The following is a 15,915-nucleotide window of genomic DNA, read 5'->3' as shown; positions in this document are numbered from 1 at the left end:
TGCCCAGGATCCTCACGCAATTGCTTGGAGCCCACTTGTTTTTTCTTTATAAGATTGGTTATTTTGCCTGCCTGGCTTAACCTAAAGACAACGTGACTACGAAAGGAGTCCATGGATGGGGACAACAATTGCTTTACATGTACAAAAGCCAAAGCCTTACAGGGATCTGTGAGCCCACCTGACCACCTGGCTCTGAGTACCTTCCATTGCTCCTCTTGATCCTTTCCCCTCACTACCTCCTACCCCTGCTGTTTTTCCAAATGCCAGGCAGGATCTAGACTCAGGACCTTTGCACTGCTGTTCCCCACCTGGAATATCTTTCTTCCAGGTATGCACATGCTCCCTCCCTCAGTATAGGTAACAGGGTTCTGATCACACCAGCTATTAAAACAACATTGTAATATAAGAAGGTGTTAACTAAGCATATAGTTGTTATCTAATGAAATGGAAAAATATCTCATGGTCTGTTTCATGAGTGATGGAAAGACCATGCACAAGACTTAGCAGCCCCTCCGGGAGGGCTCTCCTACTGCAGGTGAAGAAGTGCGGCAGGGCTGATGCTCATAGCAGCCACCACAGATGGAATGACTGGGGGAGCAAGCCCTTTTCCTTCTCCCAGCTCTGGTCTCCCTCTAACATTCCCTATTTGAGGAGTTTGACAAAAAGCCAACAGAGCAATTCATTGGATTTGCAGAATGACAGTGTCCGGAATAGAGGAGGGTTTTGAGACGGAGAATGTACCGCTCAACAGTAGCAGCGCTAACTTCACTGAGGTCTGTGTATCTCATGGGGACCTTTCCTGAACACCCCAGCTAACGATACATGATCTGAGCCTTTCTTCTTTCCTGTTTTGACTTTTCCCTAACACTCATCTAGCTGACTAGCAGTAGCAGATGCTTTTTGTTCTGTTCGCCACATCCCCCAGCCCACCTCTGCCATGGCAACAGCCGCAGTGGACACCAACTCTTGTCCTTCCCTATGTCTGTGTCCCTCAGTTAACATCTGCTTCTAGCCAGCTAAGAGGACTGCTTATTCTACATCAGGGCTTCTTGATCTCACCACATTTGGAGCAGTGTTTCTTTGTTGTGGGAAACTATGCTGTGTTGTACAATGTTCAGTAACACTCCTGGTCTACCCATTAGATGCCAGTAGCATCACCCCTTGATGACAATCACAAATGCTTTCCATATGGCCCTGGAGGCAAGGTGCTGCTTGTTGAGAACTTCTGTTCTAGATGTAGACTTATATGTGGTCCATGGTTGTGCGAGGCCCAGATAAGCAAATCTGTGTTGGCATCAGATTGAGTGGGTTTGATTTCATACGATGTCATATCTTACCTTGGGCAAGTCACTAACTAACCCTGACTAGGCATCATTTTGTCCAATTATAAAATGAAAATAATACTATCTCATGGGGCTTTTGTAAAGATTGAAAAAAGAAATCCATAAAGAGTGATTAGCACAAACCAATCAATACAAGTCAGTACTAAGTTATTGTAATTCAAAGCAAAGCATCAAGGCGCAGCATGAGAAGCCACATTGTTTTGCCAACAAATGATGCTGAATATCTAGTAGGTGTTTATCTCACTGCTTGGGCTTGATGCTGGTTTCAGGGAAGTGAGTGGTGATCATGCTACTAAACTGCACAGATTTCATGAGTGACTGTCAGATGCTAGATTCTGGGTGACTGTTAAGGAGACACTCCTGCCATTGAGATGGATTTAAAGGCAATTAACATTTTGAGTGCAACTGTATGACACTGAAGAAAAAGAATAAACACTTGTTAAGCAGTAAATTTCACTGCAATGCTTAGAGTTAACTTGCTGTTTGCTTCAAAATCAATTTATAGTTGCAATGACACCCAAAAGAATCAAAGTAACAAATACATTGAATTTCAGGCCCCTGAGTGGTTTATTCATCTCAGTATTTGACAGTGCTGAATATGAAGCTGTTGCTGGTAGAGGAAGCTTGACCTATTCCGATAAAAATCCATTTTGGTGAATAGCACAGGAGTCCCAGGCTTTGGAGGAAGGAAAGAAATCTGGGTCCCCGACTAGCCTGCTACCCACTCACTCCTCCAGAACAGTTTCCTCACCTTTAACATGAGCAATCCAGCCGAGTTCTTTGGCCTTCTGTGAAGTTCTATTCCATCCCACTCCCATCTCACCACACCCTCAGAAACATGCAAAGAAAGGAAGTCAAGAGCAGAGGTGGTGCTCTCTTTGGTGCCTATGAAGGATGCCTGTTAAACTCTTGTGCCTTCTTTCCTTTCTCCTTAGGTATACAGTTCTGCATAGTGAACATCACCAAGAACTCGAGAAACTGCCCATACACATCGACCCAGAGTCCCTGGAATCATGCTTCTGATAGAGGATGTGGCTCACCATTTGGTCATTCATTCCCATTCATGTTTGTACAAACAGGACACCTTGGCATCATGCCTGATCCTCATCATCACCAGTAAGGCACGAGGCAGTGGGTCCGAGGGCCCTCTGAAGGTTCACAGAAGAGAGTGTTGGTCAGGACCCAAGGTCAGAGCATCGAGGATCTCAGAGTTGTGAAGGGATATTCCAGGCATCTTCAGATCCAGCCTCCCACCCAGAGCAGAAGTAGCACTTTTCATTGCTTCTCTGGAAGTTGGTCAATTTCAGTTTGTGTGTCTCCAGGGACAGGAGCTCACTGCCTCCCAACGTAGTCGCTTCTGTGCTGTGAAAGTTTTACTTATAAAGAAGTTCTGTCCATCAGGGGCCATTCAATTGTCCCCTCTCCCCCTGAAAGCCCTTCCATGCTGGAAGACAATGGCCTTCCATCCACCACCTCTTTCAATCTGCCCTCTATACTGAACAGCTCCCATTTCTTTCCCATTCTGGCCATTTTCTTTTGGGTGTGCTTTGGTGGGTGAACTAACTCTCTGGATGAAGTTCAGATGACATCCATGCCAGGATTTCGTCCAGAAGCACTGAAGGACTGACAGTGAAGCATCAAGAGTTTTTGTTTATAGTCATGAACACTTAAATTTTCTTCCTTCTTTTGTCTCCCACCCTTTGGGGATATACTTTGGAGATGCTGCTTAGGTTTTAGATCCATTACCAAAAGGCATCTTCACAGTTGATCTGGTGTGTGTGTGTGTGTGTGTGTGTGTGTGTGTGTGTGTGTGTTTGAAGTTGGCATTTTCTTACTGGAAAACTGGTGATTGGGTCATTTGAAATAAATCCTCATTCCCTTCCCTTCCATGACCATGACCGTGGGAAAACTATCCTTTTCCAAGAATGTTGATTGAGAATGGGGGAAATGGTGTGTCCCATGGGACAACTTTTAGGGACATTCAGGGCCCTGTGCTGAGTAGTACCTGGGTCCAGTCAGGAAGGTTTTCTCCTTTGGGAAGAGATATAACCACAGGGGAAATGTCAAGCTCCCAGGGCTCCATTTTCTACACATTCTAGTAGCATCATGTTCCCGCCAAACTTCTAAGCTACTTCCCATTCAGTGTTGAAGCCATCACCTTCTGGCTTAATCTTAGTTAAATATGCCCCACGTTGAGACTCTCTGAGCCATTTTCTTCTAGCTGCCTTTCCTTTGTTTGCAGGGGGGTGGGGGTGGGAACTATTGAAAAGATTTAATTGCTGGTCCTTATGGTGAAACAGGGAGGACAGGGAAGGTGGGTGGTGGTGGGAAGGTGGGTGGTGGTGGGAAGTGGGTCGTGGGAAGGTAGGTGGTGGGAAGGTAGGTGGTGGTATGGTGGGGTACATACATAACACATACTGCAAGGTAAATTTCTGCCTGAAATTTAAACTTCACAAGTTCTCCTTGTCCTCTCACTTGGTCTGTTGATCCTTTCTCTTCCTCGGGTGTTTTAGTTAGCTTTTTTTGCTGCTGTGACCAAATGGTCTGATAAGAATAATTTTAAGGAGGAAAAGATTACTTGGGGCTCATGGTCTTGGAGGTCTTGGTGCATTCCTTGGGGCAGGAGGTGAAGCAGAGCATCAAGGCGAAAGTGTGTAGTAGAGGTGACTCTGGAGTTATAGAGTTCTCCACATGCTGTTTGAACATGACCCTGTTCTTGAAGCATAAAGCACTCCTTAGGGAAAGAATAAAACAGAAATGAGAAGAATCATATTCCAGTGAGTAGAAATACACTTAGAATTTCAAGGAGCTGGTAAACTTTGATGCCCTGCACATTGATGGGCTCTACTTTTTAATACAGGTGTGCATTTACACATACTTAAACACAGTAGGATTTCTTTCCTGTGAAATACTTCTCTTCCCAGCAGCTTAGCAAGCACATCTATCTGCTCAAGGAAAATATTATTTCTCAGTGGCAGGTATTCCATATTAAGTAGTGACTTGGATTCAGTAGGATTCCAAAGATGACAACATAGGAAGGAAAATAAGATGTCCCTGTGTGGAGGCCCTCTCCCTCTCCCTGACTCTCTCTGGTCATGCTTCTGGGAGCTGGCTCATGATTGGTGTCTATGGAGGTCACACACAGCCCCAGACTAGGGAAGGACAGCAATGGCAAAAATAGTAGCACTTGTCATTATCAAGAAAGTGGTCTCCCTTGCAGAAGAGAGCTTCACAAGCAAGCTTTGCTATCTCTTTGGACTAGGGTTGAGATGACATGGTGATAAGCCAAATGCCCACAGTCAAAGGATAGGATCAAATTTGTTCTGCCTGGACAACGGCCAGCCTGGCATTAGTTAAAACTGTGGCTTCCTGGAATCCAGATAACATATCTTGTATGGAAGACTAAAAAGGAGAGGACTTCTAGCTGTTCAAGGATGGGGCGTGGGGACCTATAACTTGTGCTCTTCTCTAGAAAGGCCCTCCTCCTCCTCCTTCTCCAGGAAGCTTGCAATGTCACGAAGAGATACTCCTGGGACTGAGGGTGATACAGCCCCAACCAGTCTGCCATATTGTCTTGACAGTCACCAAGGTAATGGATGCTGCAGCCAGACCGTCTCCATGCCTGAGACAAAATCTCCCCTTGATTCCAGTCCAGAGGACTGTCCACCCCCAGGCTCTCATTCCAGCCCTCTCCACTAGCAGCTAGGAAGCAAATGAAATAAAACCCACTCCTTCAACTGTGTGTAGAAAAACGTTTTCTTTCTGAAATTTACCTCGCCTCACCATTTTCACTTCATGCTGCTAACCTGCTCTGTCAGGAAGCCAACTGCTATCTATCTGGGGCCTGTGGAGTGGGCGTGGGGGTGGAGGAAGGAGGGGCAAGGGAGTGGAGTAACTAAATTGCTTTCAATATTGTCTTCAAGTAAGAACAGAATAATAATGTCTTCTTGGTGCTGTGTTGTCTACTCATTTATCTCCTTGGTATTGGAGCTCTCTGGTGAAAGATCAGAGTTGCTTTGCTCTTTCTATTACTCTGCGTCAAAATCTTTCCTGAAACACCTGATCTAGGAAGGAAAAAAAAAAATTAATACATTTACTTCCTTGGGCCAAAATTTGCAACCTCTTTTCTACCCAGCCTTGAAAACTCAGGCTCCATATTTGGTTTGGATTTAAACAACTGAGGTGCGTCTTGCCGCTTTGGTCCTTATTGGGCACTTGCCTCCTTGGTGTGGTCTTCAGATTCTCTAAGCTGGGAGGGTCATCACAGTTGTCTCATGGGGGTCACTGAAGGCCTCTGTTAGGAGTTTTACCAAATATATGCTCTTCCTGTACTATTAGTTACTTAATATCATTATTTAAGTCCCTTTAAGTTTTCCTTTGCACAAATTGATTTTAGAAGGAAACATTATATTGGTATCCAAACTAGACAAGCAGGTTTGCTTGCCATAAATAGAGAGCAGCCATAGAGATAAACAAATGAAAACAACACAAGGCTATTAGGTTGGAGCCACATGCTAGCACTTCCACCTTGTCCTCAACTTCTATGTTGACAAGTGTCCAGTGTCCTGTCCAGGAGCTGTTAGAGGTACCCCACCTCCCCTGTGGGACTCTGCCTGCTAATTGGAAGGGTAGGATGATATTTTACAAGAGAATGAACTTATAGACTTTAGGAGATCCTGTGATTTAAGTACATGCTGCATTCCATACTTTGGGGAACATAAATGGAAACTATGTAAAATTTTTAACTACTGTTCAATTTCATTCAGTTTAAGTTTCTCCTTCCCTTTACCTTTTCTTTTGACTCACCCCAGAAAATAAATATCTTAATAACAACAACAACAACAAAAGTGAGAAAAACTAACATTTTATTTATCTATTTTTTATTTTGAACCCAGATGTGCTGCACTACTGATTTATATCACAGCCCTTTTTGTTTTTATTTCATATTTTTTATTTATTAATTACTTTGAAAAATTTTTTGGTACTGGGTGTTGAACCCAGGGGAACTTTACCACTGAACCACATTCCAAGCCCTTCTTATTTATTTATTTATTTTTATTTTGAGACAGGGCCTCACTAAGTTACTGAGGCTGGCTTTGAACTTCTGATCCTCCTGCCTCAGCCTCCCAAGTTGCTGGGATTACTGGTGTGCACCACTGTACCCAGTTTTATTTTATAATTTTGAGACAGGGCCTCACTAAGTTCCTGATACTAGTCTTGAATTTGCCATCCTCCTCCTTCTGCCTCTGGAGTCCCGGGGATTACAGGTGAATGCTATTGTACCAAGCAAAGAAGTTATTAATGAGCTCCATGGTGCTAGGCACTGTGGATAAGTGCTTTATGTGAATTATGTCATTTGAACCTCATAAAATTCTTAGATAAGTGCCAAAATTACCCCCACTTTACAGGTGAGCAACCTCAACTGAGACACCTGTTAATAACCCTGGGGAGTATGGATTTTTGAATGCAAATTCAGGAAGTCTGATCATAAAGTCCACAGTACTAAACATGCCCAACTGTTCTTATTTGGTTGGATTAATTCAATTCATATTCATGTGTGAGACCCTGAGCTAGGAGAGAACTGTAAACAAGCTCTCACCTGTGGCCTGGGTATTTTTCTTCTTCATCACCTGCGGATCTGAAGAGCATCTCCAGATGTGGCTATTCCAGTCTGAATTCTGCCACTCAATTGCTCTCTTCTCTGGACCTCAATTTACCTACTTGAATGGTGGAGGGATTCAGGTCTAATCAGGTCTAATTCAGGACTAATCAGCAGGAAAGGCTCTCTGCACTGATCTTTCATAGTCTTTCTAGTACAGACATAGTAGCCTGGTGTTATTGAACAACCAACAACAGACTGTGAGGCAAAGAAAGCATGGGTCCTTTATATTCCAGATTCTCACAGGGACTGCTCATAGCAGGAGTGGCCCCTACAGAAGGCTGTTTGACTTCCTTGCATTTCTTGGTTGGAACCTGGAACATTCTTTGGCTATGATCACACTTGTCCCAGTAAATATCAACTCTCCACTGCAGGCACTTGACGTCCTGTCTCTTAGTCTCTTACAGGAGCTTGTGGGGAGGCATGGTTGATTTCATTTTACTGAAGAGGAAAAGGACCTTCTTGGTGCAAGTGTCTTCCTGAAGACACAGAGCTTATTATATGGGGCAGAAGTCAGGATGGAAAACACTTTAGGTCCCTTCATTCTAACAAAGTGCTTTTGTTTTTTCCATCTTCTTTAAATTTATTTCTAAATATAAAAATGAAACATTTTAGATTATATAAATTATGGGTTTACACAAATGATGCATTTATGCAGTCATTCCCACTATAAAAAGTTCTAATTCCATGGATGCAGCAAAATACCCTTTGACCCCAACTCAGTCCCACTTGCCTCCAGAAATAATTGTTCTTATCATTCGGTTAATATAATTTAAGATTTTTTCTAGTTAGTTATTATAATGTACAAATAAAAATATGAGGTGAGGTTTTTTGTTCTTATATATAAATTAATGAATCTGTATATGATTTGCAACTTTCCTTTTTAACCCCAAACTTCACTTTACACAAGTTATTCTTTTTTTTATTGCTACTGTTGTGTATGAATTTTCTGTTTCAAACATTGTATACTTTGCAGTGTTGTTTCTTTTAGTTCTAGTTACATCTGTGTGTGAGCCAGGGATCCAAGTCCTGCATCAGAGAATCAGCAGCCTCCTTTTGCTGGGACTGTGCTAACCATATGAAGGGTAGCTGGAGTGGTTTCAAATTTAAGCAGCAGCAGCAGCAGCAGCTCTGGTTTGGCAGCTTTGCTGTTGGGGAAGGTCCTGCAATGGACCTCACCAAACCTCCTCCCACTTTGAGGGACTGAGAAATTGCCCCAGCTGTACAGGCTTTCAAGTCAGACATATGACACTTCCACCAATTCGTAGATGTGTGTTTTCTCAACCTGTTAAACCCCACCTTCCTCTAAAGTATGATCATACATTTTCTAAAATGTTAGTACAAGGAGACAAAAGCCCTTGGTAATCACTTTAAAAAATGTGAGCTTTCATTTCATGCTTTTGTTATGTCCTCTTGACAGCCTCAGTTGTTCTGTATCCCACCATCCGTCCTGGGGTCTGGTCTAAAGAACGGGTTATAGAAAGATTAGTCCAAACCTCCCCTACCTTTCATAAGGGGAATTATGAAAGTAGAAGCAATACTACCTCCATTTGCATCATGTTGTCCAATTCACTTCCGGTTCTCATTGGACCTTCACCACTGCCCAGCAGGTGAGTAATATTACTTATTACCATTTTACAGAAGAGGCTAAAGGGCAAAGGTGGTGACTATTCTCTTGGCCATCAAGCAGTTGTTTGAGGAAGTCAGAATCTGCATCCAGTTCTTCTGATTCCATATATGAAGTCACAGTTATGAGGAATTGTGGTGCAAGTTGTTATTTAGAGAAAGTTTTAGACTCATACCTGGCAGCAAGAGATACAAGAGTCTCTTTCTGATACTGACATTTAATTACATACCATCAAAATCAACATTAATTCAGTCATAGATCATCAATATTGATACTAATTCAGTCATTTGTCATCCATGAAATATTTCTTAAGGCCTTTAAAAAAAAACGCATACCAGATACTATACAAGCTGGTAACATAACTGGAAAAATAGGATAACTCAGTTCCTGATGGCAAGTCCATGCAAACTGTGGCCTGAGGCCATATTTGGTCGGTAAGCCTTTAGGATGGCTTTTACTTTTTTTTAAATGCCTGAGGAAAAAAACTCAAGCATAATATTTGGTTAAAATTATGTGGAATTCAAATTTGTATTCCCAAATAAAGTTTTATTGTAACAGCCATGTCCATTCAAATATACTCAAGACTTTAGTAGATCTCCCAGAGAATTGTGGTCCATTGAGCCTAATACTTACCCTCTGACCCTGTACAGGAAGTTTGCTGACACCTGCTGTAAGGCAATTTTTATCCAAACAATTAGTCTGTACACATTTACCAAATGCCACAAAAGTGGGCATCTTCCAAGGTTTGTGTTGTTCAGTTGTCTGGTCTTGTTATATTCACAATCATTTCTGTGCTTGTTGTACTTCCTTACCAAACAGGGTTAGAAGATAAAAAGATGAGAAGGATACACCAAGAAAAGTTGAAAAGCAGCGGCCTCTTGTGGCTAATGTATGCATTATTTAGAGGATTTAATTGTTCCTGTGACAGTTAACAACAACAGCAACAAAAATAGGCCAGGTGAAGTGGTACACGCCTGCAATCCCAGCAAATGAGGAGGCTGAGGCAGGAAATTAGCAAGTTCAAGGCCAGCCTCAGCAACCTAGTAAGGTCCATAGCAAGACCATGTCTCAAAATAAAAAATAAAAAGTGCTGGGGTTGTGGCTCAGTGGTTGAGTGCCCCTAGGTTCAATCTCTGCTACCCAAAACAAAACAGGAATAGATTGGATTTTTGCTAAGGAACCGGGGATTCCATATTGTTCTGAAATATCTGGGATATTCAGATTATTACTGATTATTAGTTATAACTTGACTAGTTGAATTACACCTTTCTAATTAAAAGGAAAGCTAGCTGAGTTAAAAACAATGTGATAAATAGATGAAGGAATGAAATACTTATACTTTCTAAGGTAATAGGTAGAATTTTAAAAGCCTTGAGAAAACAAAAAGAGACCTTTGAAAAAAGAGACTGATAATCACTCAAATACTTTAGTATTAGGAAAACTTACTGGCAACCAGCCTTCCTATTAGTCATAGTGAAGGCAGTGTAGTGGGAATAGACACTTGGCTGCTTGTCCTACCCAGCCCACACCAAGCCCTGACCATGGGTGAGCCATTGTCCCCTGGGCTTCAATATCCCCTATAAATGAAGGGGTTGGACTAATTCTGAAGGACTTTATACCTTGTACAGACCACAGTTCTTTGAGTCTATTTGGAAAGTCCCCTTTTTGTAAACAAAGATAGTTCCATCAAATCTTAATCTGTTGCTGGTTTTGTTGAAGGTGCTATGGTAATCATGGTAGTGGTGTGTGTCGTAGGATGGTTCTTCTTATGGCATGGTGATATAGTGGGTATGTTGTAAATTGGAATCAGAGCTAGCAGACCAATTAGGAAGGGAAGAATCCACTATTGAAGATTTATTACTGCAAACCAAGATGAAGGGGATAGAGAATGGATAAATTGTGTTAACCGTTGTATAGTGTTATGATGTTCTTGTGGTGTAAGAAGAGAGAATTGTTCCACTAGTTTATTCTGAAGTGCATTAAAATCTTTATCACGAAGAAATGCAAAAGGAGATAACAGCAATTGCTCAATATTTGATGAATTTCCAGAGGTATCATTGTAAGGTAAAGATGTGACACAAAATCGAGGAAACCCTGAGTCTCATTCAAGTTATTGTCTAGTCTATAAGTCTTCTTGATGTTCCCCAAGCCATAAAACTGATGCTTTGAGAGTGTCTAACCTTTGTAATATCTGTCAGTCAATATGAGTCTGTTTTTTATAATTGTGATGTAACAATTTGCAGATAAGTATTCAATTGATGAGCTGTTTGCAAGGAAGGGGCTAGCATGTGGCTACTGTAGCAGCAGTTGCTGCTGTGACAGTAATAGCAATAATAATGACTATGACAGTAGCAAAAAAAATTTTAGTTCTATATAATATTAATTTTATATAGATAATCCATTATGCCACAGATGGATAGGATTAACTGGCATCCATCCATGAGCTCATTGTTTTAAAATTACAATTTCAATAATATTTAAAGTGGTGATATTATGGGCAGAATAACCAAGGGTTAACCACATCTTATTTCCTTTACTTTATAGGGATATGATTCATAACTAGTATTGCAAATGTTTTTAAGTTGAATTAATGCCAGAATAGAATATAAGGTTTAATTGTACACACAATTATATAAGCTTCCATTTCATTCCATTTCCATAACCATTGCATAGAAAAATGTTCCCAATGCCTGTGCCTGAGATCTCAGGGAACAAAGGCTAATCCCAACCACCATATAATAGTATGAGGCTGGGAACATGAATTAGTGGAATTTATACATAATGCTCCCATGGCACTTGCCAGTCCTGGATTCTAATTGTTCCAGCCACGGTGCTAGCCACTTCCTTGCAAACAGCTCATCAATTGAATAGTTGTATGCAAATGTTACATCACAATTACAAAAAAAAAAGACTCATATTGATCAACAGATATCACAAAGGCTACAGGCTCTCAAAGCATCAGTTTTATGGCTTGGGGAATATCGAGAAGACTTATGAACTAGACAACAACTTAAATGTGACTTAACAACTTGAATGTGACTTCCATTATAATGAAAGGACAATGAAAATGCCCATGTGATAGCATTAAGTGGCAATAAATCCAAATCTGCTGGTTTCCAGTTTTCTAGAATTAAATCTGAAGTTAAATTTTGTTTAGTAAAATGGGGGAAACTGCAAATGCTCCTGGATTAGTCCGGGAGATATAGGTCATGGCAAATAGGAATAGAGCATTTTGAGTGGTAATGGTATTGGGAATTAGGTCATCCTGTAAATCCTATCTTTTTATTAACCTCTGATATTTCATGTCACTCATGTGAGATTTATTTTTGTTAAGTATGATTCATGTACCATTGTTCTGTTATTTGAGCACATGGTATACTATTGATAGTAGATGGGAAGACTAGGACTACGTACACTCCAATCTCTAGACATTTTATGCCAAATCAAAGAATTATCGATAGATGTAGAGAGTTCCTGAAAGAGTTGAGTTGGATTTAATTGTAGCCCAACAGTAATCATTGGAGTTAATGGGAAGCTCAGGATGAATCCAATCTACAGCAGTAAAATAAAGTGAATTCAGAACACGTGTCCAATATATATAGGCTTTCCCCATGGGAATGGAAAGAATGAGCAAAATTATAAGTATCCAACTTCCCTGATTATTACTACCTGTTTAGATGAATTGTTAGTAATCACAGAGATCATAATCAAAAATAAGATTTTTGGTGTCTTAGCGGCCTTTAAAGTCTCCCCAAGTTGGATGATTCGTAAAAGGCTGGAAAGGGTAGTGGACAGGGTCTCAGAGGAGGAGTCATACACGGAGGAAGGCTGATTATGACCTTGAAGATGGAAAAAAGATCCTTCTGATTGAGTCAACTCATAATAGGGTTTGATAAGAAATCCAGACAGTACCAGATGGTAGTGAAATAGCACATAGCCTCATCCCCAGGTTATCAGTAAAGCAGGATCCTATTATTTCAGACCCTGTTCTGGTAACCTATATAGTACTCGAAGATGCATTTGTTCCAAAACAGACGGGGATGTGTAAAAGAAGTGTCACTGTGTGGCAGTTAGCCCGTTCATTTGATTTAAAAAATTTAGTTAATGAAGCTTGCATTAGTTGCTCTTGAGGTATACATGGTAGATGTATATTCCCCCCTTCTTAAGCTTAAATGACATATTTATTAAGGATTGATGTGTTCTTTCAATGATAGCTTGTTCTTGAGGGTTATAAGGAATATCATTTTTGAGATTGATGTTCCCTTGAGTACAAAGGGATTGAAAAGCAGTGGAAATGTAGGCTGGGCCATTATTAGTTCTAATAGTAGTAGGGCATCTATAGTAGCAAATGCTGACAGAAAGTGTTGTCTAACAGTGCAAAATTTCTCTGGATTGAGCTGTTGAATGCACCTAGATATTAGAGAATGTACATGAATGTATTCTAGTTCTCCAAAAGGCAAGAGGAACTAGAACTTTCTTACAATCTTGATTAGCATTCTCATAAGCCACAGTAAGGGCCAACACATTAGCAGCTTCAGTGCTTTCAATTTTTTAATTGGTTCTTTTTGGTTATACATGACAGCAGAATCCATTTTGATATAATTATGCAAGTATGGAATATGTATATTTTTTCTAGTTAGGGTCCCATTCTTATGGATATTTTTTTGATGGTGGAATTCACTGTTGTTTTCACATATGTACATGGGGAAATTATATGATTCATTCCACTGCCTTTCCTTTTCCTATCTCCTTTCCTCCATTCTCCATTTTGCATCTTGTTGACAAAACCCACATATGGCTCTGTGGGTCCCTGGAAGATTTGTGAAAAAGAGCCAGTGGGAGTTTTCATATCAGGCATCTATGCCAGGTTCTAACTGCAGCCTGAGAAGATTGCACCCCAAGTCATTACTGGTTGGCCTACCATACTAGAGTTCCTTTGGCCTGTAAGTTGACCAAAAATTATGGGGACCCCATTATTGAGATTATTAACTGCAAAAATATGAAGGTCGTCTCGCCATTCTTGGAACCAGAGGTTCTATTGGGCAGTTGTAAGTATTGTTCTCATTAGTGTCTCCAATCCCGTGTAATCATTTCATATGCTTTGGCAATGCCTTCAGTTAAGCCTCTGATAGAAATGGCACTGTACCCCATTCTCCATTACAGACTTTTGCATCTCCTTAAAAGCTGCAAAAGGTAAGCCATCATGTGGTAGATTATGGTTATTTTTGTCTTAGCACTGGAAAAACTTTCAGCATTTCACCCGATTGTTTGGCCTCCTCTATACAACATTGTAGTGCAGGTTCCCACTTAAAATCACTCTTTTTAGAAGTTATTAGAAAAAGGGTGGTGGTAGTGGGAAATCTTCCAAAGGTGTTAGGGGGATGTCCTCATTTAATCTAGGTTCCTCATACTCAGAAGCTTAAGGAAGGGGTTTATCAGGAGACAGGAGAGTAAGAGTTGATGTCTCCATTTTGGATTGGTTGGATATTTAATAGGCATTGATTCCATACAAACGTTTTAATGTAACCTGTCCTACAGCCATCCTGAGACACTGTGTGCTCCTGTTTCTGTTTCTCAACTGCCAGTATCTGAAACAGATACTCAAGCTAAGCTGCTTGAGTTTGGCTCCTCATACTTTTTTCATCAGCAAGTAGCTTAACATGCCAGTAAGCAGGAATTCTATTTTATCAGTACAGTGTTTTTATTCTGTAACTAATAACTTCTCCCCCAGGGTATGTTCTAATTTTCTGGAATATTCTGTTTGCAGAACTCAGATGTAAGTTTTTGCTATGTGCAGCATGTTATTATGTTTTTAATCATAACTTCCTTTGATCTAATATAACCCTTTTTCCAGTATGCTACATGGCAAACAATTTGTTTCACTGTGATTCCAACAGGGGAGGGTTTTGAAATTTTTTCTGAAGAACTTCAGTTGATGTACCTTGCTAACTTTACTCAGCTCCCAAGTGGCAAAGCCATGCCTAGAAGACAGGTGTTGCTCTAAAGTTCTTGCTCTGACTCCTGACACTATAATACAATATACATCATGCCACATCAGGATAATTTCTGTTCTTTGGAAAGGACAAAGGGCATCTTCTGATGACCAGGAATTCTGGGAAATTTTGCTGATCCCAACGTTGTATCATACAGTGTTCTGAGTTGAAGCTCTTGCAGTCATGAAACTTTAAACGAATTAAGAACTGCAGCCAGGCATGGTGGTACACACCTGTAACACTATTCAAACTGGACAACTGTGGAAACTTATTTAGACAACTCTATATATCACTATTTTGTGCAGTATTTGCTACTCTTCCTTAAAAAAAGGGACTCAGGTCCAAGGCAAAAAAAAAAAAAAGTTTTTAATAAACTTTTATTTTATATTCAAGATAAAGCATATACACAATTGAATGTGGTAATAAATAACTAGAAATGCTTTGGAAACTTTTCCATTTCTCCCTCAAATTCATTTTTTTTAAGCACATGAGTCTTTATTTAAAGAAACATGGCAACTATAATATCAAGGAAAAAAAAGGAACCACATTTTTGCACAGAAACATATAGCCTTTTTGACTATACAGTTTAATTGTATTTTAATAACAAAAAAAAGCACACAAGACACACTCTTCAACAGATTTACTCAAACAGCTTTGCTCGAGAAGAAAAAGGCACAGATTTAAGGGGATGACGGTGATTATTAAGAATATAGTAAATGGGGGCTCAGTCAAAAAATGACACTTTAATGAACTAAGTCAGGAAACAAAAGAACAAAATGAACTCTCAAATTATCTGCCTTCATTAAAGTAAATTTTTAAATTAAATTGTATAAACATATGATATAAAGTTGGTACTTTAGGAAGTGTCTGTATATTTCTGCTATTTACAAATCTTTGTATACAATTTCAATGTTCGTTATACATTTCCTATATACCAAACTGAGCCAGGGCCTCCGACCTCCATGCCCCATGACCCCGTGAAGCATTCTGGCAACTGGATGACCCTAGCTGCTTTCTGTCAGAATAGTTGGAAAGGAGGAAGAACCAATCAAATGTAGTCATCTTCAACTGGTTCTCCATTAACATCACAATAGTGGATAAAAATTGCCACTACTCGCTGAAACACACCCTTCTTCATCTGCCGCATCTCTGAGATTTCTTCCCCTATTGTTTCCATACAGATGTCTGCAGATAGCTGTCCTTTCCTTCGAGGAGCATAGATAGTACCTGGAAATGAGAGAGAGAGAGAGAGAGAGAGAGAGAGAGAGAGAGAGAGAGAGAGAGAGAGAGAGA

At 40.3% G+C, this 15,915-nt stretch overlaps 2 protein-coding genes across 9 annotated transcripts in view; one reads left to right on the top strand and one right to left on the bottom strand.

Annotated features, from left to right (window-relative positions):
• The window catches only part of Htr4 (5-hydroxytryptamine receptor 4), a 178,670-nt gene extending 175,825 nt beyond the window's left edge, over nucleotides 1–2,845 (top strand). The window contains exon 7 of the mRNA XM_015477663.2: nucleotides 2,279–2,845. Within this exon, the coding sequence (XP_015333149.1) occupies nucleotides 2,279–2,366 (88 nt within the window). The 3' untranslated portion in view covers nucleotides 2,367–2,845. The remainder of the gene's footprint in view (nucleotides 1–2,278) is intronic.
• Fbxo38 (F-box protein 38) overlaps nucleotides 1–15,915 on the bottom strand; it is a 69,823-nt gene that overhangs the window by 3,904 nt on the left and 50,004 nt on the right. For 6 of the 8 annotated variants that reach the window (XM_015485887.2, XM_015485905.2, XM_015485913.2 and 3 more), the window contains one exon: nucleotides 14,972–15,849. In XM_015485887.2, coding sequence (XP_015341373.1) covers nucleotides 15,671–15,849 — 179 coding nt within the window. In that variant the 3' untranslated portion in view covers nucleotides 14,972–15,670. Of the gene's footprint in view, nucleotides 1–2,788; nucleotides 2,832–14,971; nucleotides 15,850–15,915 lie in introns of those variants that run through there. The other 2 variants (XM_048811760.1, XM_048811759.1) reach the window with 2 other exon arrangements.

This window comes from Marmota marmota, unplaced genomic scaffold (genome assembly GCF_001458135.2).
Source record: "Marmota marmota marmota unplaced genomic scaffold, marMar, whole genome shotgun sequence".
In the NCBI taxonomy this organism is placed as follows: Eukaryota; Metazoa; Chordata; class Mammalia; order Rodentia; family Sciuridae; genus Marmota; species Marmota marmota.
Note: the sequence above shows the minus strand (reverse complement) of the source record. Positions and strands in the feature narration are given on the sequence as shown.